Source organism: Dermatophagoides farinae, chromosome 9, assembly GCF_024713945.1.
Source record: "Dermatophagoides farinae isolate YC_2012a chromosome 9, ASM2471394v1, whole genome shotgun sequence".
Classification (NCBI taxonomy): domain Eukaryota; kingdom Metazoa; phylum Arthropoda; class Arachnida; order Sarcoptiformes; family Pyroglyphidae; genus Dermatophagoides; species Dermatophagoides farinae.
Genome location: NC_134685.1, coordinates 333,998 through 360,413, shown reverse-complemented (window position 1 = coordinate 360,413; position 26,416 = coordinate 333,998). Strand labels below are relative to the sequence as shown.

The 26,416-nt window shown below is 31.1% G+C and overlaps 5 protein-coding genes and 1 long non-coding RNA gene across 6 annotated transcripts; 3 read left to right on the top strand and 3 right to left on the bottom strand.

Moving 5' to 3' along the window:
• The first annotated feature begins 5,511 nt into the window (after window positions 1-5,511).
• On the top strand, window positions 5,512-8,276 carry LOC124497460 (uncharacterized). The gene is made up of 6 exons (XR_012832411.1): window positions 5,512-5,918; window positions 5,976-6,365; window positions 6,432-6,827; window positions 6,893-7,388; window positions 7,481-7,790; window positions 7,867-8,276. It is a non-coding gene; the product is annotated as an uncharacterized LOC124497460 (long non-coding RNA).
• Window positions 8,277-8,412: 136 nt separating this feature from the next.
• Window positions 8,413-10,361, bottom strand: LOC124497376 (uncharacterized). Its single transcript, XM_047061025.2, has 3 exons — window positions 9,644-10,361; window positions 9,117-9,578; window positions 8,413-9,056 (listed from the first exon to the last, which is right to left on the bottom strand). Exons 1-3 carry the CDS (start codon window positions 9,689-9,691, stop codon window positions 8,616-8,618), a joined length of 951 nt encoding a protein of 316 aa, XP_046916981.2. The 5' UTR covers window positions 9,692-10,361; the 3' UTR covers window positions 8,413-8,615.
• A 46-nt stretch (window positions 10,362-10,407) lies between these two features.
• Window positions 10,408-15,347, top strand: LOC124497371 (bridge-like lipid transfer protein family member 3B). The gene is given in 6 exon segments (XM_047061020.2): window positions 10,408-10,873; window positions 10,931-11,093; window positions 11,147-11,392; window positions 11,451-11,591; window positions 11,593-14,758; window positions 14,829-15,347. Coding segments are annotated over 6 exon segments (4,032 nt in total). The 5' UTR covers window positions 10,408-10,829; the 3' UTR covers window positions 15,101-15,347.
• Window positions 15,348-15,531: 184 nt separating this feature from the next.
• On the top strand, window positions 15,532-17,136 carry LOC124497372 (uncharacterized). The gene is made up of 4 exons (XM_047061021.2): window positions 15,532-16,178; window positions 16,246-16,557; window positions 16,615-16,767; window positions 16,836-17,136. Exons 1-4 carry the CDS (start codon window positions 15,978-15,980, stop codon window positions 16,968-16,970), a joined length of 801 nt encoding a protein of 266 aa, XP_046916977.2. The 5' UTR covers window positions 15,532-15,977; the 3' UTR covers window positions 16,971-17,136.
• On the bottom strand, window positions 17,062-24,229 carry LOC124497683 (uncharacterized). Its single transcript, XM_075734013.1, has 4 exons — window positions 23,913-24,229; window positions 21,370-23,824; window positions 18,121-21,270; window positions 17,062-18,057 (listed from the first exon to the last, which is right to left on the bottom strand). Exons 1-4 carry the CDS (start codon window positions 23,919-23,921, stop codon window positions 17,225-17,227), a joined length of 6,447 nt encoding a protein of 2,148 aa, XP_075590128.1. The 5' UTR covers window positions 23,922-24,229; the 3' UTR covers window positions 17,062-17,224.
• A 306-nt stretch (window positions 24,230-24,535) lies between these two features.
• LOC124497380 (putative E3 ubiquitin-protein ligase UBR7) lies at window positions 24,536-26,268 on the bottom strand. The gene is made up of 4 exons (XM_047061029.2): window positions 25,865-26,268; window positions 25,565-25,783; window positions 25,346-25,486; window positions 24,536-25,277 (listed from the first exon to the last, which is right to left on the bottom strand). Exons 1-4 carry the CDS (start codon window positions 26,180-26,182, stop codon window positions 24,651-24,653), a joined length of 1,305 nt encoding a protein of 434 aa, XP_046916985.2. The 5' UTR covers window positions 26,183-26,268; the 3' UTR covers window positions 24,536-24,650.
• Between the last annotated feature and the right edge of the window lie 148 nt (window positions 26,269-26,416).

Sequence of the window (26,416 nt, the reverse complement as noted above, 5' to 3'; positions counted from 1 at the left end):
AGAAAAAAAAAGAAATTCAATCAATCGACAAACACACTGACAATCGAAAATTTATGTCTTAATTTACATTTACATGTATCTGACCTATATGTTTGTAATCATTATCATCATCATCACCAATGATCATCACCATAATCATTATGATGATGATGATAATGATCATCGGGTTGACATTTTCTTGTTGTAATAAATTTTGTCGGCTTCGTTTTTTCTTCACTTTTTTTTATTTTTGACAAGATTTATTCAACACAAACAATAGAACAAACAACACAATCGATCGATTGAAAAAGAAGAAAAAAAAACATGAGCCTTTTTATTCAAAAGAATCAAAATCAAGCGAAAAAAAAATCAAATGGCCACTAAAGGAGCTGTTGGATTGCCATGGCACGTTTTTTTTCTTCTATTCAAATTTCGGTTTTTTTTCTCTACTCTTCTTTCTGGAACATTACTGGATTGAACTTTTGCAAAAAATGGTTGACCACCATTATTGATTGATCAGAAAACTTTTCGATGACGACGACGACGACGAGTGGTCAAAACCGAATGGCCAATGAAACAACAGAAAAAAATATTGGACCAAATTTGAATAGGGAAAAAAAGAAGAAAAATTATGTTCCATATAGCGGCAATATCGACTTTTAAGTTTCAAGTTTTTTTTTGAACAACCAAAAACAACAAACAAATGGTTCCAATGAATATCAAAAGAAATCCAGCCATACAAAAAAAACGATAAATTTTCCTTTTGGTTTTTTTTTCGACAAAACTTTGAATGAATCAATGATTTGTGGATAGCAAAAAAAAAAAAAAACATTTCAATTGTCAATTGTCACATTTTGTTTTTGTTGTTGTTGTTTTTCATTTTCAATAATGAAACAAAACAAAGCAAAACAAAAACATGACCACAACAACAAACAAACAAACAAACAAGACTGGAAAAAAAGGTTTCCAGCCAGAAAAAAAAACCAGAAACAACAACAACAACAACAACAACAAAAAATCATTTCATTTTTGCCGATCAATTGTTTGCCAATTTGAACAAATCTGTTTTTCTTTTCCATGCAAAAAAAAAATAATTTTCCTTCAATCCGAATTAGATGATCAAAATTCCAATCACTGAAAAAAAAAATGAATTGAGACATCACCATGATGATGATGATGATGATGGAAGAAAATTTGTTTGTTTACGAATAAAATTTATGAGGCTCGTATTTTATCATTGTAGCAGCAAAAAATTTTTTTTTTGCTGTTCTTAGATAAATATAATAATCACATGACCGAGATCATGAATTTTAGCAGCGAGAAAAAAAAATAGAGAAACAAAAATAACAAGTTTCAATGAACAACAACAACAACACAGGTATTAATAAAGCTTGTCATCGTCATCATAATGATGATGATTATTGTCATTGAATCCGTTTATTGTTGATGGTTATAAACATCATCGTTGTTTATGATAATTATCATCATTATAATGAAAAGAAACAAATAAACAAGAAACAGGCAATTGAGTGTGTTTGTGTTTGTGTGAAAGGTAAGGAAATTATTTGTGTTTCTGAATAATCACGATGTTTATGGTGATAATCGTTTGATTTTGGGTGTCGACACCAAAAAAAAAAAACAAACAAACAAGCAAAAAAAATATTGTCGACGGCTTCTTGTTATTCGTTATCATCATCATCATCAATTGGAATCGAAAAGAAAAATCGATTTTTCAAATTGATGATGTCTTCATTTTAACTAATGTAAAGAGTTGCATTTAGTACATGTGTGTGTGTAAATTATTCATTGATTTTCAAGTACAAAAAATGAAAAAATGAGCAAAAAATATATATCCGAATAATCATTTTGGATTACTTGTTTATTTAGATTTAATTTGATCGGTATGATGTTAAATGAAAAAAACATTTGAGAAAATTTACATAAATATGACTGTGTTTGGTGAATATTTGAAACACTAAAATACTAAAACCAAATGAACAAACATGATAATAAATAAACTACGAAAAAAAAATCATCATGTTTGCTACATTTGGTTCTTTTTTTTACAAAATTCAAAATTTTTTCATTATATCCATTCTCAAGCCAATGGTTATTTTCATAAATTAAGACACCACCATTACACACACACACACACAAACAAACATATATAAATAACAATAAATACATATAACATACATTTCTTATTCACTAACAAACTTTAAAATTGACTTCATATGTGTGTGTGTGTGTGTTGTGTATGTTTTTATAAATAAAGGAGGACGTTGTATAGGAAAATGTAGCAAACAAAAACAAAAAAAAACCAATTTTAGATGCTAAAAAGCATATGAGAGAAAGAGAGATTTATGTAAATTACATGCATAAATATACATTCACATTTTGGTAATCAGATCTATTCATTTTTAGTTGTTGTTGTTATGGATAAATTTTTTTTTGATTTGTTTTGTTTTTACTTTAAACAAACATCACACACACACACACACACACACTACAAATAACTCCTCCTGCACATCTTACTTATGTTTCTCTCTCTCTTACACACTCTCTATAGTTTAAATATGTCTAGATTTGGATGTAAATCACTATGTGTGTTTCTTCCTTGGAACTAACTGTAGTGTGTCTATGTGTGTGTACAAATTTGTCATTTATAAATTCACACTCTTTATAATAATAATAATTACATCGTATATCTCATAAATTACTATTTCAGTGAATACTACAAAGATGTAAAACATTAACGATCATCATGATGATGATGATAATATTGCCAAATTGTTGGAAACAAGCAACAAACAAACAAACAAACAGCGAAAAACATTGAAAATTTATCATGTAAATATACAAAGTATAGAAAAGTGGTATTGGATTTCACATTTCATATGTTATATACATTTAAACTTGATGGTGATAATGATTTTCGACAACAACAACAACAACAACATCGATTGACTTGATTTGTTTGTTTGTCAGTTATTTTCAAATCAAAAGTGATAATGATTTTAAATATTTTGGAATTTCAACGAAAATAAATAGAAAAAAAAATTTCAATTGGATGTAATATTTTCCACCTCCCATCTTTTTCACAATTTGAAATGCGAAAAAAAAAATTTTTTAGACAACTTTTCAATCACACACACAATGTTTGCCATTAAGATTATCATCATCAAAACCACAATAATCATACAATGGTTAGCACAAGCAAAAAAAAGGTCGAGGACAACAAAAAAAAAAAAATTTTTTTTGATGGCCAAATAAAATGATTTATCTCACCTACAAATAAAAAAACAACAACCTCTGACCTCTATTAGTTGAGACTATCATCATCAATATAGCAAAATGATCGATATCGATTTATCATTGAATACGAATTGATTAAAAATTATGTTAGATATATCAGAAATCATCATCATTGAACAACTTGTAATCATTAATGGTCGGCAAGGAAAAAAAACTAAAAAAATCAAATGAAAAGAATCCTTACACATACCTTTGGTAGATGATCGTCGTTTTCGTATAAATCAATTAATCATTGTCATCGATTCGATGAATCAAAAAAAAAGATGAGAAATGAGAAAAAACACACACCATTCAATAATAGTATCATCATCATCATTATCATTATTAAACCACTAATGGCTCTATAGGTGGCCATGATGATTATGATGCCTGTTTGTAGTTGAGTGTTTAAAAAATGAGGCCGAATGCAAAAATTCAGTTGATGTTTGAAAGAATTTCTTTTCTACCACCACCACCACCACCATCCTTAATGTCATCAAGGTTTGAATATATGAAGAAAAAAAATTGAATAAATAAACAGGTGTTCAATGTGTGATTACACTTGGGATAAAAAAAATCAAAATTCAAAATCCAGATTTTTTTTTTTGGTCAAATTTGTTTTTATCTTTACAAACACACACTTGTTGTTGTTGTTGTTGTCGTTGTTATTGTTAGTATGATCCAGATACAGAGATCACGTTTGTCATCATCATCAGTTGTTATTGTTATCATCATCATCATCATCATCGTTTGTTTTCTTTCAATTGTATATAGATGATGATGATGTTTATTCTTCAGATATATTCAAATGATGATGATGATCTTGATTTGATCAATTCGATAGACAAGTTAGTTAGTTAGTTAGTGAAATGATGACAGTCAGTGAATGAGAGATGTGATTGATTCGGATTGTTGTATTTTTTTCTTTTGGCTTGATGGAGATCTGCTTCAAATCATCATCATCTTTGTTGTTGATGCTGTGTCATCATCATCATCATCAATTCAATTTGAATTACAAAATTTTGTTGATGATTATGGTCTGTGTTTGGTTTTCGTTTGTTTTTTTTTCTTTTCAATTCGCTTTTCGGTATTTGCGGTATTTATCCCAACAACAAACATATATAGCCATCTAGCCATCATCATAATTTAAACAGAATTTTTTTGTTGCGTTCATCATCATTGTTTGGCAAATTAAAACCGAAAATTGATGATGAAATTTTGCGGGAATTGTGAAAAAAAACACAAATTTTCGTTGTTTTGTTATTATCGTTTTCGTTATCGTCGTCGTTGTTGTTGTTAGAAAAGCTTAGAAAATTTTATTGTGTGATGATGAATTTGTTTGTACATTAAGCTGGTTCAAGTATATATTTTCCAAACACACAAAAACAGAATCATTCAATTTGTTGTTGTTGTTGTTATTATTTAAAAGCTGTTGATGAATTTTATCAATCAATCAATCAATTGATCAATGATGATGATGATCGAGTAACTTGAAAGAATGAAAAAGAATGCAAACAACAACAACAACAACAACTTGCCAGAAATCTACAACAACAACAACAGCAAAAAAAAAACGATGAGATGAAAAACAGTACCGTTCGCGGTATTTATGTTTGGATGACGAAGAAGAATGATGTTTAAATTGAATATTTTGGATTCTTTTTTTTTGTTGAAAACAAAAGAAAAAAAAGAATTTGAAAAATTTCAAAATCAAAATAATTTTTCGAATTAGAACTCCCTCCAAAAAAACACACACACAAAAAAAAATTTGAACCGTTCATATAGAATGTAACAAAAATGAGCGGAACTTGATAATCGTGATTGTTATTATCATCATCATCATCATGATCATCAATCAACAGCATTCATTTCAAGTGACGATAGGATTATTTATGAAACCTAAAATTATAGACCTTGAATTTGAAATGTGAACATGAAATTTGTCATCGATATACAACAAGACAAAAAGACCGAAAAAGTTTCCAATATAATAATGTAAATTATGCAAGTAATTTGGATTCATAAGCCTTTCATTCCTGGAATAAAAATCGATATTTTTTTTCACTTTACAGTTTCATACATAATAATAACGTAGAGGACCAACATTCGTACATCATCATCATCATGATCGATGAATGAAAAAACGACGATGACGATGATGATGATGATGGTGGTGGCCTAAAACCAATCAAAACTAAATAATGACGATGATGATGATGACTATCATGGTGTTAATAATAGTTTTTTTTTGTTTCTATTTACCAGTGAACAATTGGTCCATTTTTTTACTTATCGTCGATGCTTATTGTTGTTGTTTCATCACTCATTTCGTCAACACACACCGACATTCGAATGATGACAAGATGTGTTTCTATTGCTCATCATCAATACAACAACAAGTCAAGAAAGAAAGAAAAAACTTTTGATCATTATTATCGATGATGATGTGTGAGCAAATATTAGACAACACAAGCCCACTCGCATCAAATATAGTTTTTTGTTGTTTTTTCAGCACTATAAAGTTATGATGATGATGATGATAATGGTGATGCCGATTATTTTCATGTTTTCAAATAGCACCATCATCATCGTCAATCATATAATCCATTCACAATTCATTCAATTGAAGAAAAATTGGTTCAAAAGTAATCCTTTCAATATAATTATATACCCGTGTTTTGATAATGATTTTTTCCCTACAGATTCATGTACCGATGAAACGAAACTAAAAAATCAAGTCAACGAACCCGTTACTTGAATCAATCAAAACCTGGTGGTGGTGTTGATCATTCGAAAATGAATTTTTCTAGTGAGAATCATCAGTTTTTTTTTGTCAATGACTACGACGACAGCAACGACGACAACAACAACAACATTTCCTCTTTAACAACAACAACAAAAATTATCATTATAATTCATCCAAATTTATTGACCTTTGTCGTTTTCAAAAAACGAATGAATTGAATTGAAATCAATTCATTCGTTTTTTTTCTCTCGTCATCAAGGAAAAAAAAGAAATTAGCAGCCCAAATGATGATGATGATGATTATAATTACGATGGCGGTATGTAGATAAAAAAAAACGATAGATAGGTAGGTACTACATTCATTTAATGATGATGATGATGATGATAATTCCGTTTTTTTTCTCATTTTTAGCAAATTTGTTTTTTTTCAGCCGAACAAATTGTTTTTTATTTATTTATTTACACACACACACACATTCGCATACATAAACCATCAGGGATGAACCACCAAAAAAAATGATTATTATGATGATGATGATGGTCATTGGATGATGATCATTAATTATAAAGTGAACCCGGTGTGTTTGTATGTGTGTGTGACAAGTTCTTTTCATTTGATTCTTTTAAATGAAATAAAAAAAAAACATTCACACATTCAACACAGAGAGATGGGTCAAAGGACAAGAAAGAAAACAACAACAACAACGGCAGCAGCAGCAGAATGAATAATGGGAAATGATTTTATCCTCATTTGGAATTGTAATGAATTTTTTTTTTGGTCCTCCTGCTGCTGCTGCTGACCATTTAGGTATTTATAAATATTTTATTTATATCAATGTGTTTGATTGAGGTTTTTTTTCTTTTTTTTTTTAGTTTTAAAAAGAAATAAGTGAGATGTCAACCATGTTTCACTTATACACACACACACACACAAAGAAATGGATGCCGCAAATCACAAATCAACCTAACATCCATTTTCAATGGATGAATATCACTATGAATGGATGATGGATGAATATCAATGTTGTGGTTGAATCTATTCGGATAGAAAAAATTTAATTTTTTTTTTAATAACAAACACACCACTCAATTGATCATAGATTCGATGAATCTAAGGCCATGGCCACCACCACCACCTGATGATGATGATTTGCTGCTTACATCAAATTGAAATTTAATTCGAACAATCTTGTGTGTGTATTTGGCAAAAAAAAAACCACCGGCTGTTTCTTTGTTGTGTAGGCCACACGGTGTGTGTGTGTGTGTATATGAGATATAAATAGATCGAACACATTTTCAAATGATACCGATCATCATCATCATCATCATTATCAACAATTACCAACCAATCACATTACAAAGGTGTCATGTATGTTTTTTTTTGTTGTTGTTGTTGTTAAATAGCAGTAATTAATCAAAAGATTTTCTTTATTATCTCATTCTTTTTTTTTGTCTGTCTAGATATATATCATTCTTTTTGAATATATATGAAAAAAAGAACCGAAGATTTTTTTTTTCTTTTTCTACATTACACAATTGAATCGAATGCAATGAATGAATGAATGACTTGTGAATGGATCAATTAATCACAAAGGCATTTCCATCATCGTCATCATCATCGTTTATAAAACTCTTAGAAAAAAAGACAAAATTTATTTTGGTCAATTTTTATAAAGACTTGGAGAGATGAACAAAGCCAAACAACAACAACAACAACAACAACAACCATCATTCCCAAATTCTTTATTTGTTTCCAATGAAATAATTCAAGGTATGAAATAATAATAATAATCAACTTCGTTTTGGTTTAATTTTCTTAAATTTTGTCCATTTTGTTTTTTTTTTAGTTGACGTCGTCTTGTTTTTATTGGTCTAAATTGTAAAGAAGATTAATATTTTCTTTAAATCTTCCATTGGAAAGATACATACATCAAAGATCAACAAAAAAAACAAGACTAAACAGTGAAGAGATTAGAAACAGAAAAAAAAGAAAGAAAGAAAGGAAAATTAATGTGTTTTAATGATGGCTGAAGAAGAATGTTGTTTTCGTTCTTTATTCAAAGTTTATCCACCAGAAAAACTAATGAAACATAAATATTGATATGGCAATTTTATTTAGAAAATGATGATGATCATCATCATTAAACCTTATTAAATGGTACAAAACACACCTTGTATGTGTGTGTGTGAATGATGATGGTGGTGGTGATTTATACATCCAAAATATAGATAGACAAGAAATATCATCAAAATGAATACGACATATGCAGACAAATGATCAAATGATCAATTTTTCTCGCTTGTCCCGCGCGTTGATCTGAATTTTTTTTTCTTTTCACTAATTTGTTTTTTTTCTTTAGTTTCAATCAATATAAAAATTATTCATGGTATACCAAACAAACATGGCAATTTTATTAATATAATTTGATATAATAAACATATATACCAATCACAGTCAAAGTGCAAAATAACAACAGAAAAATAAAGTCATTTTACAAAAGAAATTTTTGTTTTGTTTTTTCGTCAAATAAATGAATTCGAATGTTTCGGGGTGTGCTCGAGTGTGTGGAATTCATAATTCTATATATATATCTACCTAGATGATAATCGTACGATTATTATCATCTATAAACGATGATGTTTTGGAACCAGAATTGGACATTTCCATTATGAATGAATTATAATTGCCAATTGTCATATTTTGCTCTGGCGGCGGCCTAATCAATTCTGGTTGATTATCCATGTTTGTTTTACAATTGGAACAAATATTCTGCTGTTGTTTTGCCAATATTTGTGATAATCGTATTGCTTGTGCTGGCGATAGTGTATTTGAAGATTCTGATGGCGGATTATTTGTATCATCACTACTACCATTAATTTGTTGTTGTTCATCATCATCATCATTAAATGAATAAATAGCGGTTGGTGGAAATGTTGGTATTATTTGAACATGACGATGATTCACAGTTTTCACGTTACCATTTTGGTTATGATTATTCAAATGTTTTTGATAACGTGATTGAAAATCTTCGGGAAACTATTCAGGGAAAAACAAAAAAAGGTTAATTCAACATTTCTAAACAAAAAAATAAATTACCGATTCAATATTGATCATTGTCGATGGTTGCTGTTGGATCATTCGTATTATTAGATCATAATCATTACGATATTGTTGATTTTGTTGTTTCACCAACATCAGACTGGCATTCGCTTCATCCAATCGTTGTGATAATTGTTCATTATTTTGATTCATATGGATACGTTCCGTTTCAAAACAATCGGCCACACGAAGTAATTTATCCTCTAATCCTTGATTTACTTTTTGTAAACGACGATAATTCTCCAACAAACGATTATATTTATCATTCCAATGATAGATATTATCACGTAATGCTTGCATTTCACCATTTGGATATTGTTTTGCATGACTCAATATTTGACATTCCATTGTTACAATTTGTTTTTCACGTTCTTTCAAACGTTCTTTTAATGATTCAATTTCTTGATGTAAATGTATACTATTATTATTCACACAGCTATCACAATGGCAACCACATTCCTTGTAAAATGAAAAAAAAATTTAAAATTCTAAATTTTCAAACAAAAAAAAAACATCATACATACCTGACATTGATTATCCAAACAATTTCTTGATGAATTTCTTGACATCATTCTTTTGTTTTGTTGGACGATTATTATCTTCTTCTTCTTGGTACACACAAAAAAACCAATGAATTTGTAGTTTATCGAGAAAATGACGACGTTGTTTTTTTTTTTTTGTTTCGATTTTCACTTTCATGCATGCACACCAATTGGATCAAGCGAAACTTTCCACTTCAACAATAATAAGTAAAACGAAACATTTAATAAAGAAAAAAAGTGAGCAAACGTTCTCTTTTCTTTTGATTGAATCGAAAAAAGAAAAATGAAAATCAACAACAATAAACGGCAACAAAGTAGGTCGTCGTTCAATAATGAAAGTGGTCGATCAAGCTTTTTTTTGCTTGTTGAAGAAAATCGACGACCATGCGAATGGTTTGAGTGTGAATGTGAGTGAGCGTCCACTGTGTATTTATTTTTAACTTTTGATGGAAATGCGAAATTTCTTCTTAATCATCATCAACAAGTTTTAAAATGATGAATATAAACACGCGCGAATAATCGAATTAGATTGTGTTGTGGCTGTCCCCACTCTGGGATTTCAAAGTCATCAAGAAAAATAAAATTTGGATCGCGATTAGATTACGCTGATTGATTGATTATAATTTGATTTGATTGGATTGGATTGGATTTGATTTGAAAACAAATAGATCCACAAATGAACAAAACAAACAAAAAAAAACCAATGTTCGATCTATTCATAAATAAAGTGTTCATTTTTGCTCATCATATGGCCAAAGAAATTCATATTTTTATTTTAGCAAACAAACAAACAAACAAACAAAAAAACCTGGGAGGATTTTTAAAGAAAAATAAAAACAAAGTAAAGATAATCGTTTGTTCCTTGTTTGTTTGTTTGTTTTTTTTTTTTTTTTTGATGATCTGAGATTTTTTATCTGGATTTTTTTTTATTGGCTTATTTGATCCTACTATAGCAACCGTTGTTGATTGTTTCATATATTTGTTTACATTTTTCTGGATATTCATCCATCGTCACCATCATCATCATCATCGTGTATCTGTTTTGCGTTGTTGTTGTCAATCTGATCGATACTCCCACAACTGTTTTATATATTAGATGATGTGTCTGAATCTATCTTGAATTTATTCAATTTTTTAAATCTTGGCCGTAACCAAATAAAAAAAAATCATGGCATCATTAATCAAAAATCAGATTCTTAAGCATTTATCAAAGTAAGTTTCATTTTGTTTTTTTCCCTGGTTAAAGTTGATTATTCCTCTCTTTTTTAGATTTACCAAAAATTTATCACCCGATAAACTACAATTAAGTGCAATCAAAGGTTCATGTGAAGTGACAAATATTGAATTGGATGAAAATGTTTTAATGCAATTGCTAGAATTACCGGTGTGGATGTCATTGACACGTGCCTATTGTAATTATGCATCAATTAAGGTTTGTGAATTTTGAATGATTAAGATTCGAAATTAAACCATTTTTGTACATAGATTCAATGGATGAAATTGAAAACAATTCCGATATTTATATTACTGGATGAAGTAATCATTGAAGTTTGTACATGTGATGATTATCGTACGGCAGCGGATGGATCGACGAAATTTCCAACAGCGAATCAATTCAATCAAGATATGGGTAGCTATGGTTTCACACAAAAAGTAATCGACGGTATCACGTTATCCATTAATTCGGTCATGATACAATTGACATCGAAAATTTTTAGTGCATCATTTGAGGTTAGTGTAATATATAATCGATGATAATTGGTAATTTAAAATTTTAAATTTCAAATAGCTCACAAGAATCAATATTGAAAGTAGAAATTGTTTGTGGAAAAAAGTGGACGATCTTTCTAAAACACGTATTCGTGATCCAAATCGTGGCCAAGTGTTGATATTCAAACATATTGAATGGCAAACATTACGTTTTGTGGCGAAAATCCGAATCAAAAACTGCAATTGGTCAAGCACCATTACGATTAATAGCGAATCAAGCATCATGTAGAATAACATTGAAAAAACGTCTAGCAGATTGTTCGGTCGTCTCTGCACGTATAATGTTGATATTTGATGATCTTTTATGGGTTCTAACGGATTCTCAACTATTGTCAGCATTGCATTTTGCCGATTATCTTGGTGAGTTAATCAAACAGGCACCAAGAACAAAGAAATTTGATAATTCATCAACCAACCTGATGGAAAATCAAAACGGAACCATCACACAAAGTAAAATGATGAATTTAATGACCAATGGATCGAAAATGACGACAACAACAACATCAACGAATCTATCAAATTCTATTAGTCTCTTGTTTAGTCAATATGATATTCATGAAACATCGCATCATATTATTATTCGTCGGATTGAAGTTCATCTAATGGATGATCTTGGTCCACATAGTGAACGTTCACAGTGTCCAGAATTGAAAGATGGTGGTGCATTACAAATGTCATTTCATCGTTTATTCATCGATCTTTATCCATATCATCGATGTTCTGTGAGGCAACAAACATCATCCACTGCTTCATCATTATTGTTGGATGATCGTTCACATTGGTTTCGTTATTCGGATCCATCACCACAACGTGTTGCATTTATTACACATAAATTGAATGCATTTTTTCGTCGTCAACAAGTCTCATTACAACGAGAAGGTTCACGTTTTGATATTGAATCACTAAAATCACATTTAATTTCACAAGTTTTAATCGTACGTCTTCATGATTATTCTATTGGTCATGTATCGACAAATACATCGTCAAGAAATAATCAAAATAATACTGTTGATGCATCAAAATTACTTTACTTTGATAATTCATCACCATTACCCGGAAATGTGCCTGCCATTTATTTAGAATTGAATAATTATTTCTTCTGTGAACCATTTGATAGGCTTAATTTACCGATGCCTGAAACGAATATTTTTGCAATGATAGCACCAGTGAAACTTTGTTTCGATCCATTAACCATATTGTGGATAAATTCATTTTTCGCCAATTTACATAATGCTCTAATCAAATTACAAGAAGCATTTCCTGTAGCCGATAATCGAAATTCTGATCGGCCAAATATCCGTTTAGAATGTTTAATGCCAACAATAATCATACGACTACCGATGAATAATGATGATGATCAATCGAATGTTGGTGGTAGTGGCTATGATTGTATGGAAGTGAAAATATCGAAAATAATCCTTTACAATTGTGATTCATTCATTAATCGTGAATATTTTCGTAATCTAGATGATTTAATGAAACAATTTAGTGGCAATATTGATTTCTATTATGAACATTGTCGCTATCCATGGCTTGGTTGTGATTTACGGCCAATTTCGGCGGAATTTCGCCAGAAAATTGATCGATTATTTTTAACTACCAGCGATCGTGCACTAAATTTAGATGTTGATTTTTTTGTCATCAATATTGAACCAATTTGGATTGAAATTAAATCAACAAAATCAATGGGTGAATGTGAAACACTTTTAGAACCTGTTAATGTATCATTGTGGTTGAATTTGGCTACAGAAAACGAAAACAATGATGACAATCGGACGACAATGAACAATAAAGTGGATGTAAATATTTTAGCACGTATTGCTGATCCGATTCGTTTACAATTGACGCATGATCAATTCATGTTTCTGATACGTTTAATTGAAATGATTGGTGATTTTACTTCGACACTCAATTATGATACCTATATGATACAGCGATCACAACAGCAGAAAACATTGATCATGAATAATGATGACGAGAAAACGAATCAAAAGCAACAAAAATATTCCAAATTTGATTTGGAAGAAAAAATTATACGTACGATATTTAAAAATACATCGATTGTAACACATTTACCAGAAGTGAATATTTTTCTCCGTTTAAAACAAACGGATGAAGAAGAAGAAACGACAATGATCAACAGCGATGATGATGATGGTGATGGTGATGGTGATGATAATGACAGAGAAAAACACCCAAGTAGTAGACCAATGAATGCTGAAATAGTTTCGAATGTTGAATTGTTGTCATCAGTATCCGATGATGATGGTCACGAAGATCGTCGCACATTGATTGATTGTCAACAACATTTAAATGATGTTGATAATAAACCGAATACTGTGGCAACAAATCCATCCATTGAACAGCCATTTGTTATGATGACTATTCCGAAATCTCATTCATCCGATCTGAATGGTACGATCATTAAATCGGCGATCGATTCAAAAATTTCAAATTTAATGCCACCAAAAAAGAATAGTTTTCCATCTTTTGATGGTGCAAGTATACGGATACATTATACAGCAGCCGACAATGAAGATGCCCTTTCAACTATAAGTGATTTTTCAGCCGATGATAGTGATCAACAATCAATGATTGCAATGATTAATGGTGAATGTGATTTGTTGGATGATATTCTTGATTCGGCACCTGTGGAAGAAGCTGTTGATATTTTGGAAAATCTCAATGATCTTTCAATCGAATCATCAAACGATTTGGATGATTCACAATCAAATCATCGAATGAAGAAGAAAAACCCTGAAAAATTGATTAAACATCGAACAATAATTGATGCACTTCATATACAGGTGGCAAATGTTAATCTAATACAACAATCATCCAAAGGTTTTTTATCACAAGTGTTTATTAATTGTCATTTGAAACATTTAGAAGAATTACGTGCAATGCCCAAAGATGCTTTTATTGATCGATTTAAAAATATAACTAAACCAAGTGTCACGATTAATAACAATGACAATGACGATGATGATGAGCAACAAAAATCAAATAATCAGATTACACTGCGTATCGATTCATATAGCAAAGGAACAATCAAAGATGAATTAATCAGTGTTTATGTCAATAATTTATGTGAATCATTGAATAAAGAAACTATCGATATGATTGTTGATTTTTTCAACGATAAAATTACTGAACATGTTGCACCATTAGCCATATTGGTGGCGAATGTAAAATTTCGTATTATTGATCATTCGGTACGTGTGCCGCCGATTCTTTTCACCATACCACAATTGGCCATCAATCGTAATCGAGACAATAAATGGATCATTGAAACTTTGAATGATCATTTGAAACTGTCATCTAAAGGTATGAATCGATGAATGATGCAAAAATTTAATCATTAATCTATAAATTGTGTTTTTGATTTAAAATTTAGGAATTCCAATCACAAATCAATTATTGATACAACATAGAAAAATATTTGAACGTAATCTAATTGTCGATATAGTTGAATTGGTACGTGAACAAGATCGTCTATTGCCATCATCATTAACATTATCCAACGACAATGATGATACACAGGAAATAATGAAACAAATTCTGAATCAAAAAGAATTACTAATGACTGAGATTGATTTATTAAGAAAAGAAAATGAACAGCTGAGAAAGATTGTTGCCAATCATCATCATCATCATCATCAGAAATGAGTTGAAAACACACAAACCAAAAAAAAAAAATGAATAAACAATCGATAAACACACGTTGTTTTTGTGATATATATCAATTATTATGTTTGTTTTTTGATTTATTGATTCAATTATACTATTTTGATCGAAATTGTCGTTGCTTTTTTTGAAACATGTGCTACCATCTATTAACAGAGTGACTAAAATAAAATTTGAATTATTAAATGACAAAAAAAATTGATTTTTTTTTTGAAAATAAAATCGAAAAACATTCGACAATGTAAAGAGTGAATTGTTTTCATATTCGGAATCAATTATATATATCGAATATAATGTAGAAAATTATGTCACCAAAAAAAAAAATAATGTCGATGACATGACAATATTTGTTTTATCACCTAAATATTTTGATGTCCACCACCACCACCACCACCACCGTCACAATTAATATAATTATAACCATAAATGTATTTTAAATTAATGGAAATCATCATCAAAAAAAAAATAATGATCGACAAACAAGGAGAAATTTTTTGAAAAAAAAATGAAACATTCTTTTGTCGTCACTATTTTTAACATTCCATAGTATGGAGAATTCACACACCACCTGTCACACCTGTGTGTGTGATGATTAACCTATTTTTTACACATTCTCTATCCATATGTTAATGTTGTTGTTGTTGTTGCTGCTGTTGTTTCAGTTGTAATTATCGGAATTTATATCAAAATACAACAAATGGTAATCGCATCGTAACGCACACATGCACTTTTCACTTTCATTCATTCATTCATTCATCGAATATCAATTCGTGTGTGTCTGTTTTCTTTTCGTTAAAGAATTTGCTTTTTTTACCTTCCGTCCGATTGAACCAAAAATCATTGATTGATTGATTAATTAATGATGATGATGATGAATACTTCGAAACGTTCGACAATTCCATTCATTCTTATTGGCTTGATCATTATTCATTTGATGATTCCGAAAATTGAATCAATTTCTGCTTATTGGACCCCGATACTTTCTAAAGTTTGTTCATCGAATGTATCCAAAAACATAACACAGGCATTGTTTGCCTGTGATAAATTAATGGATCAACAGGTATGTAGTGGCCAATTTTTTTCATTTGAAAACAATTTGTCAATTTTTTCTTCTTTCAACACAAAAGCTATCAACAATATTCGATGATTGTGTTCGACAAGTAAATCCGCAGATAAAAACGGAAAAACTTGGTCGTCCTAAACTTTGTTATTATCTGAAACAAGGAATGCAATTAGATCAATGTAAAATGGCACGTTATCAATCCGAAGGTATTACATTACCAGAATTAGTTGATCGTGAACAAGATCATACATGGTGTTTGATGAAAATTGCACAACCCCTCGGTTGGGAACGTTTATGTTCGGATCATCCAACGGATATTACATTCATAATGGCCAAACAACAAGCAATACAGAATTGTGAACATCGTTTCATTGAGGTTGGTTGTATAGTCGAGTAGAAAATTTTCTTTTCTAAAAATTTCAAAAATTAATAGATCACAACACCGATTCGTGATTGTTATCGTCATCAAGTACAACCAAATCTACATCATCAGCAGCAGAATACATCACAAAATCGTAATGGTAATAAAATGAATCGTGATCGATATAGACCAGCTGCATGTCTATCATTTCAATATTCACGAAAGGTAAAAATAGTCATTTTTTGTTTTTGTTTGTTTTTTTTTCTAATAATTGATTTTCACAATACAAATAGATCTGGAAATGTTTAGCTGAAAAAGATGACGCAAATCAACAATCAATGCATCGTAATGCAAATCTTTATATTTCTTGTTTACGTTCAATACGACCATCATCATCATCATCACAATCGATGATGATGATGGCTTAAAAAAATCATTTATTCACATCAAAAAAAAAAATTGAAAGGAAAGGAAAAGAAAGCATGACATAAAATATATATTAGAGATGCAAAGAAATATATCTTTTTTATCTAAAAAGGATGAAAAAATACAATATATTGATGTAATCAAAAAAAAAAATTGAATAAAGCAAAATTACATGAACAAGAAACAAAAAAAAACACGACAAGATATTTATAATATGGAATGAATTGGTATGTATGAAATGATTGAATAAAATTGATTATGATTCTATACATGATTTTCTTGTTGTTGTTGACGATGATGATGAAGGTGGTGGTGGTGGTGATGATGAATCATCATCAATTCTTGTAGTTTGTTGTTGTTGTTGTTGTGGAACAACTGCTGTTAATGATGATTGTGTATCAGTGGTAGTGTTGCTGTTGATAGATGATAATGTCGTAATCGAATCTCTTTTTATACGTGATGTACGACCAACACCACCATTACTAACACCTTGTTCAGTCTTTGTTGATGATGAATTTGATGGTGATTCTTCTTCCCTTTCTTCTTCTTCTTTTACTTGGTCGTCGTCGTCGTTGTTGTTGTTGTTTTCTTCAGATCCAGAATGATTACCAGATTTCGTTTCCATGTTTGAATTTTTTGCATTTGTCGATTCTTTTTGCTGTTGTTGTTGCTGGCGTCGTTCATTATCTTTAGATTTTTTTGAAATTTTCTTCTTTTTTCTTTCATATGCAGCCAATTTTCTTTTATATTCATTGAAAATTTTTTTCATTTCACGCATACGATTCATCATTTCTTTACATTTATCTTCCGACGATAGTGATAGATCAATAGGTGTAAGAAAATTAAAACGACTTATTGGTTTATAACTATTCAATAGTTCATAATCAACTGGTTGTGGTTTACTGGTAATTATATTTGCTAATGATGATGATGATCCACTAACACCAACATGATGATCATATGATGATGATAATGGATCAAATGATGAGGAATTGTTATTATTATTCGACGACCGTAACAAAAATGGATCATATTGATAATTATTATTGTTCGATGTAGAATATTGATTACCACCACTACGATGTCGACCTATAATCAAAACAATAGAAATTAGGAATCAATGAAATGAAATTTCGAAAAAAATAAAAATACCTCTTGTTTTACAACCAGATTTTTGGCTACCACCACTCGTTGATTGATTATGATGACCTATCGCCGATGATGATTCTGATCTTGTTGGTGTTGTTGGTATTTCTGATTGTGATACAGTACGCATACGGCCACGACGTCTTTTCTTCACTGATGAAGATGGTGATTGATGATGATGATGTATAGGTGAAACAAATGTTTTCTGATTTTCTTTATCATTACGATTATTATTATTATTTGGACTACCGGATGATGAATCATCATCATTTTTCAGATGATCATTCGATGTCGATAGGAGACGTTTACGTGTTGTTCCACTTGAAATTGATGTACCATCACCACCAGTAACTGAGATTGATCCTTTATTACGATCTGATGATGATTTAATAGCAGATGTTGACTGTTGTTGTTGTTGATTGCCAACGCCACTATTATTACCGGACATTAAAACACATCTTGATGGTGCATTATTTTTATTTTGATTTTCACCATCATCCATACTATGATCATCACCATCTTGGGATGATTCTTGTGATGATAAATTATTATGATGACGATGATGATAATGATGGTGACCTGATAATTTTGATGATTGACGATTACGACGTTGTTTACGTTGTTCCATTGTTGCACGACGTCTTGATGTTTGTTGTTGTGTTGAACCACCAGCACCCACACCAGGTACGGTTCCAGAAACATTTGAACGTTCCAATGTTCGATGACGTTTACGAAGTTGTTGATGATGATCACCATCATTGCGATCATCATCATCATCATCATTGAAATCATCTTCAAATTCATCAACATCAGCTTCATTACCAGCTGTTATATCTAATTCATCATCCAATTCATCAATATCCAAATCATCATCATCATCTTCATCATCATTAATTTCATTAGTTGATTTTTGCTGATTAGTTCCTAATACTAATGAAAATCTATTACTTGAAGATGATTGTTGTTGTTGTGGTGGTGGTGGTGGTGGTTCAAATGCTGAACGTCTTGAACCAAATTCTTTATTATCATTATCATCATTACTAATGGCCGACAGTGGTATGGTTGCCGTAGCGAATGGACTTCTAGATGTTGAAGGTGGTGGTGGACTTGCTGGTAATGTTTCCGAACACAATAATGGATTCGTTTCTACGGGTATCGATGATGATGATGATGATTCAATAATTTGTGTTGATAATTCCAGTTGTTGTTTTGCTATTTCGACTTTGATTGGTGTGGATTGTTTAGGATCATCAGGACTGAATTTTGTATCATTTTTATTACCATTTTCTGTTTCATCGTCATGATTATCAGCAGCTTGACCACCACTAGCACCATTATCATCATCATCTTCAGCAACAATTAATTGTCCAGGTGAATCACGATCTCCATCACTTTCATCCAATTGTTGTTGTTGTTGTTGTTCAACATCACCTGATCCAGTGGCACAAGTTCCATATGATGTTGATGATGTTATAGTAGCTGAAAGTATATCAACTACTTCTTGATCTTCATTTAATGATGAAGACATTTGTCGTTGTTGTGAATCATCTTCATCGATAATTTCCATAATTTTCTCATCACCACTATTGGAACATTGTTTTGAGTTTGACATTTCATTATCTACAACTACATTATCATTTTCTTCGTGTTTAATATGAATTTTTTCATCTTCTATTTTAGTGGTCGACGACGAAGTTATTGTAGCAACCAATGCTGATGCTATTGTGTTGATTGTAGCGGCAGTAGTAATAACATTTGATGATGATGATGATGATGATATAGAAAGCGATGATGGTGATTTTGCCTCTTTATCTATTTTATCATCATTTCGAGCCAAATCGGATATTATAAAACTTTTATACATTTTCATTGGAGATTTCCGATCTTCAGTGGTTGTTATGTGATTCTTATTGTCATCATCATCGATGAAATCATAAGCATCACTTTTATTATCTCCAATGGTCTGTTTCACTTTTGATGATTTTATTTGTTCCGTTTCCATTGTTGTTGCTGTAGTGGACGCTTCATTAGCTACTGTATCTAATGATTGTATTAATTTTCGTCGACTACTTTTGGTTGTAGTTGTCGTCGTCGTTGTCGTAACGGTAGTTTCATCAGTTGAAATAATTTTCGAATCTTGATTTTTATTATTTCCACCACCAATAGAATCTTTTCGATTTGATCGTTGTGATGATGAATCATCATGATCTGGTTCATATTCATGTTCATTTCGTTTTGATTTATTCGATGTTCGGGATGATGATTCTGTTGATTTGGATGATATGGATGATGTTCGTTTTGATGTCGATGGTGTTTGTCGTTCATGCGTTTTTTGTTGTTGATAATCATTTTTCATTGATAATGATGATGTACGTCGACGACCACTTGTTAATGTTGGCTGCTGTTGTTGATCTTCGGTTTTCATTCTACTCGGTGTTGTTGTTGTTGTTGTAGTTGCCACAATAACAGAATCTTTATTCTCCTCTTTAATTCTGGTTCGTTTTGTTTCAGAAATTGATGATGATTCTGTCGAGGTCGATGATCGACCACCAACAGTAGATGAATTTTTCGGCTGATCAGATTTACAACCTTTACCATCGAATGTAGTTACTTTATCACCACTATTATTAGCGGTCCAAGATTTTCGTTGCTGTCCAGTTGTGGTCGACGATCTACCAGCTGGTAGATCTTCTGTATCCGATGTCGAACGTTTATTTATTACGTTTGTCGCTGTTGCTGCTGCTGATGTTGTTGTTTGTGATGAATTGACCGTTGTTTTACTATTACGTTTATTTCTTGCACGTTTTGGTGGATATTCTCCTTGTAATACTTTTGTAATTTTTAATGTATTTATCCATTCATCATATCGGGTACTCCAACCATGATAATGAACATAAAAAATTGGATGTGAAAATTTTTGATCAATTTTCAATACTTTTGCACGAAATATTTCCATTTCACGTCCTTTTCCATACAATACTTCCAGGGAATCATTGATTTTAATATTTTTCGTATCTGGTTTACCATTTTTACGCATAAATTCTTCATATGGCAATAATAATTTCTTATCACCTTCTTTTATCGATACCATTTTTCCGGCAAATGATGAAAAATCTAATCCAGGTCTTTCAGTCGTCACAAATTTTCGTCTTCGTTCTATGTAAAAAAAAATTGGTATTGCCCCCAAACAGGAAGCAACGGTAAATAGAAAAAAATCATTACCACAGATGTTTATCAGGCAATTACTTCACTTACTTCTTTCTTCCATTTTCTCTTTCAAAGCTGATGATGATGATGATTGTGTAATTTGTTTGGCGGTAGAGTATTCTGGATTATTCGATGATGATCCACCAGAACCAGAGGATTGAGATGATTGTTCTGACGGCTGTTGTACTGCTAATGTTGTTGTTGTCGTCGTCGTGGTGGTCTCAGTGACATTCGTAGTTGACGACGATCCAATTGGCTGTTCATCATCTCCTCCACTTTCTACAGCACTTGAAGTTGAAACCATATTTTTATCCGAAGATTTATTTCGACCACCACTAGTTGTTGATGATGTAATAGTTATAGTATTACCACTTATTGCAACATCACCACCAACACCGCTACTATTATATTGCTGATTTGCTTGACCTGAAGAAGCTAAAGATTGATTATCTATCTGTTTATTCGATATCGATGATGACGATGAAGAAGATGATGATGAAATCGAACCTTTTCGACCACCACTATTACCGGTCATTGTTGCCATAGTGATCGGTGTAGGAATTACCGATGCTATAGCTGTTGATGTTACAATTGTCGATGTTGTTGTTACAAAAACAGTCGTTGTTATTGTCGATGATAACGATGGTGGTGGTGGTGGTGGAGGAGGTGGTGGATTACTTGTGCATGAACTAACAGAATTCAAACGTGAACGTTCTTTTTCACGTTTACGTTCACCTCTAGATGGCCTTGCATTTGTTGTACGTACAGTATCGATCAATACGGTTGCCGGTCCTAATTTACTATGTAATTGAAGAAATGGATGGAGATAATTTTTATAAATGGATTTCAATTTTACAATAGCCGATTCACGTTCCGATTGTGTATGTTGTTGATTACTGCCAACACCAAGTTTATTAATAATATGCTTCCAACGATTACGGCTATTAACACGATTTAAACCACCAAGTTTATGGACGATTTGATATAATCGATAAAGATTCAATTGTTCACCCAGAACAGATGGACATTCATTGATAGGTGTACCACGATCATCCCAAAATTTATACAATTTCGCTACAAATACATCACGTTCTTCTGATTGTTTTTGCTGCCGTCGTTGTCGTTCATGTGGATCTTCATCATCGTCATCATCATTATCATCTATATCAGAATCATCAGATTCTGAACTATTTGAATTATCTGAATCATTATTATTTGAATCATCATCATCATCATCGATACTTTGTTGTTGACTATCATCATCATCATCGTCATCATCTTCATCGTCATCATCATCTTCATCATCATCATTTTGGCCAAAATTTGAATCTTTTGTCAATGTATCATCATCATCATCATCGTCACCACCATCATTTTCAACATTCATCATCATTGATGATGATGATGATGCTGATGAATTTGATTGTTGTTGAATAACAATATCCATATCGTCCCAATTTGATGGAAATTTTGATGATTCTAAATACGTTAATGCTTTTTCAATTGCTTGTTGTAATTCGATAGAATATTCGTTATTTCGATATGAAGACCGTATTGTATCACGATCAAATTCTCGTGCATCTTTTTTACATACATCATAATAACGGTCATCACGAAATGATCTTACTTTATATTCAATCATTGTCATTTGATTATTATTATCTTTCATCGATGATCGGCTATTACTTCCGCTACTACAATTACTACCACCACCACCGCCACCACCACAACTTTCGGTTGAAATAGAAACTGAAACAACATATGCTGGAAACCAGATGTCTTTATTCTTGAAACCACGTTTATCACCATATTCGACGCAAACAACTTTTCCAACATCCGATGAACGTTGTTGTTGTTGTTGATTCAATGATGTTGTCGAAGCTGCCGATATTTTTGATTTTCGTTGTGATTTTTTAATCGTTGATGTTGTTGATGATGATGTCACCTTTGGTGTTTCATTTCGATTACTTGTTGTTGTTGCTGTTGAATCATCAGAATTATTATCTATAGATTGTTGTTGTTGCTTTCTTCGTGAATGATGTTTTTGATGATAGGGTGAACTAAATGATGTGGATTGCCGTGCACGACGACAACGTCGTACTGGATTGACAAAATGTTCAGGGTTCGTCAATGGTAATTGATCTAATGATTCACTTTCGGAATAATGTTTTCCCGATTTCAGACAAAGTGATGACCGTTTCAATGTTGCTTCATCACCATCATCGAATACAACAGTATAGAGGCTTTGATCTAAAATCTTCTGTATAGTGGCTGGTATTGAATGTGAACTATTCGAACGTTTCACAATGACTTGACCACCGGATCTGATCGAGCCACTTTCAACTTCATTGTCCGATATTGTTATCGCTGATGTTAATGGTTTTATTGTTACTTTTAATTTTAAAATACGATTTACTTTTTTTATTCGTGCTTCACAGAATGCACCTTTGTATTTGGCACTAACTTCAGTGCCAATGGATAAAACATTTGGCTCATCGTTTGACTGAATATTCATTTTTGTTGTTCGAAACATCGGAAAAAAATATAAAAAAATCATTAGATTAAATTCACGCGAAAAATTGTTAGCTTACCATCTTCATTTGTACGGTATTTTGAATGGATGATATATCCACCAGAAACAAAAAAACGAAAACAAAACACAAAAATTCGAAAAATTTGTTTGATCTTCACCTATAAGATTCACATCTGGACATTAATGATGCACAATGAATTTTCGGAAACATCATGTAAGAAACAAAAAAAAAATTGATGAAATTCCTTAACACACAATCTCAATAAAGTGAAGATGGAGAGAATCGAAGAATACATGTGAATGAAACAAACCCACGAACCAAAAAAAAAAAAAAATAAAAAAAAAGATGAGCCAAATTTTAATACAGTAATACCCCGCTTAACGCTGGATTTCGATTGGAGCTGTTTTTTTTTTGCCTTATTACATACATTGTATATATGAATAGAAAAAAAAACTCGCTTAACGCTGTCGGTTTCAATATAAGATGGCTGTTTCGATTTTTGGCTTATTAAGCGGGTTATTACTGTACATATTAACAACAAAGAAAGTAACGCCGCCTGGCATCAAGTTTTTAAAACTTAAATCAAAAAAAAAAACAATCAACCAATGAAGAATTTATGATTAGCACCGCCCACACGACCACTAACTCCTCCTCCTCATCATCAAAATTCAATGTGTCCGTTCATAAATGATGTTTTTTTATATTCTTTCAAAAAAAATGGCAAATTTTCAATACAATTTGGAACCAAAAGAAAAAAAAATGATTATAAAAAATCAGTTTTGGGCGCCAAAAAATTCAACGACAAAAATATTGAACACGTTCAATTGTTTTTCGTTTTTTGGCATATAAATTCCGTTTAAATTCAGCAACATCTTCTGCGCTGATTGTTTTGCAATTTTCTTGACATCGATCTAGAAATTTTTTCAATTCTTGTTTAAAATGTTCAATACCTTCTGCCAATGCTATCTCTTGAATACGATTCCATTTAGGTCCGGATACTTTTCGTTGATTTTGGTGAAAATAAACAGCAAACATATCACGTGGATTTGTTATATATTCAACACCATTATCATTATACATCTGTAGACATTTACTGCAACGGCAAATACGTAAACGCCAATCTAATGGTAGATACATTGTATGACATTTATCCAACGATATTTTATCATCTTCGCATAGATGTTTGGATTTTATCATAGCCAACAGACATTCTTGGTCATTATTTGATTTTAACAATTTTGACAATCGATCAGTTAGTGTATCGCAAAATTGATCCAATTCTTTATCCAATGTTTCTTCATCATCACATTCATTGAAAACAAATTGGCCATCCATTTGATAATAGACAAGAAAATCTAATCGTCGTACACATGTCATACAAATCATATCAGCATATCCTTTGATTGGTTGAACATCTAGATGCTGTCAATTTAAAATTATCTCGGAATGAAAACGAAAACCAAATTTTTTGAGAAGAAAAAAAAACATACCGACTGATGGAACCAATCTTCACAGATGCCACATTGAATCATTGTATCGTCAAAATCTTCGCTAGGATATGGTAATTCACATGTACAATAAAGACCTTTAAAATTATGATTATATTGATTTGTTTCATTGTGGCCAATTTTCTGAAAAACGAAACAAAACAAAACAAATCAAATGAATGAAATTATTCAATAGAATAGATGGATGGAAAAAAAAGTTACCTCAAAAAGTTTACATTTAAGATTGGCAAATTTTTCATTACCACAATCACAACGAAAATTTCTTTTAGTATAAAGTTCAAATAGATCATGACCTTTGTGGCAATTTTCTGTACAAGCTAAACATATACCAGCCATATATTTTTCACCATCAGATGATAAAGGATCGATATTCATTTCACATGTACTACATGCATACAATGGTTGACGGATTAAATCATCCTAGGTTAGTCAACAAAAAAAAAAAAAAATAGAATTGAAATTGAAAAATTTCCACAAAAAAACAGCAAATTTTTCACATACATCAAGATATGTACAATTATTTTCATCCGAATTTCCAAGTATTCCATTGACAGCTTTCACTTGTTCAATTTGTTCATTCCATGAACAACAAAAAGTTTCAAAATCAACTTCTGTATCGGATTGTTCATCATCATCTCCTTTAATATCATCGATTTTTCTTTTCAATAACAATGATGATGATGATGATGATGATTGTTCTTCTTGATACTTTTTATCATCATCATCATTATTTTGTTCATTATTTTTCGATGTACTTGGCTGCACTGATGATTGATATTCTTTATCTGGATGTGAATTTTGCTGTTCGGAATTCATCATATATAATTTTTATTTGCGAAAAAAATGAATTTATGTTGAAAAAGAAATTTCGTGACGGTTGACAAAATTATTTTATTTTTTTGCAAAATAAAAACTCATAACGTTCATAAAAAACGTATAATCGTATACACAATAACTAATAATTTATATACTGCTACTACAAAACGAAATGTGTCAGGATAGCTAGTCCCGCCCTTTTTTTGTATGATTTAAAATAGCACATGTATTCGAATG

Excerpts from the sequence above, each read along its gene's own strand:
- LOC124497376 (XM_047061025.2), bottom strand. The coding sequence starts at position 9,691 with ATGATGTCAAGAAATTCATCAAGAAATTGTTTGGATAATCAATGTCAG. Across the intron at positions 9,579-9,643 it reads GTTTGGATAATCAATGTCAG|GAATGTGGTTGCCATTGTGA; the intron begins GTATGTATGATG and ends TCATTTTACAAG. Across the intron at positions 9,057-9,116 it reads CAATGATCAATATTGAATCG|TTTCCCGAAGATTTTCAATC; the intron begins GTAATTTATTTT and ends TTCCCTGAATAG.
- LOC124497683 (XM_075734013.1), bottom strand. Across the intron at positions 21,271-21,369 it reads AGAGAAAATGGAAGAAAGAA|AACGAAGACGAAAATTTGTG; the intron begins GTAAGTGAAGTA and ends TTTTTTACATAG. Across the intron at positions 18,058-18,120 it reads ATCTGGTTGTAAAACAAGAG|GTCGACATCGTAGTGGTGGT; the intron begins GTATTTTTATTT and ends TTTTGATTATAG.
- LOC124497372 (XM_047061021.2), top strand. The coding sequence starts at position 15,978 with ATGATGATGATGATGAATACTTCGAAACGTTCGACAATTCCATTCATT. Across the intron at positions 16,179-16,245 it reads ATAAATTAATGGATCAACAG|CTATCAACAATATTCGATGA; the intron begins GTATGTAGTGGC and ends TCAACACAAAAG. Across the intron at positions 16,558-16,614 it reads GTGAACATCGTTTCATTGAG|ATCACAACACCGATTCGTGA; the intron begins GTTGGTTGTATA and ends AAAAATTAATAG.
- LOC124497380 (XM_047061029.2), bottom strand. The coding sequence starts at position 26,182 with ATGATGAATTCCGAACAGCAAAATTCACATCCAGATAAAGAATATCAA. Across the intron at positions 25,784-25,864 it reads ATAATTGTACATATCTTGAT|GATGATTTAATCCGTCAACC; the intron begins GTATGTGAAAAA and ends TGACTAACCTAG. Across the intron at positions 25,487-25,564 it reads TTAAATGTAAACTTTTTGAG|AAAATTGGCCACAATGAAAC; the intron begins GTAACTTTTTTT and ends TTCGTTTTTCAG.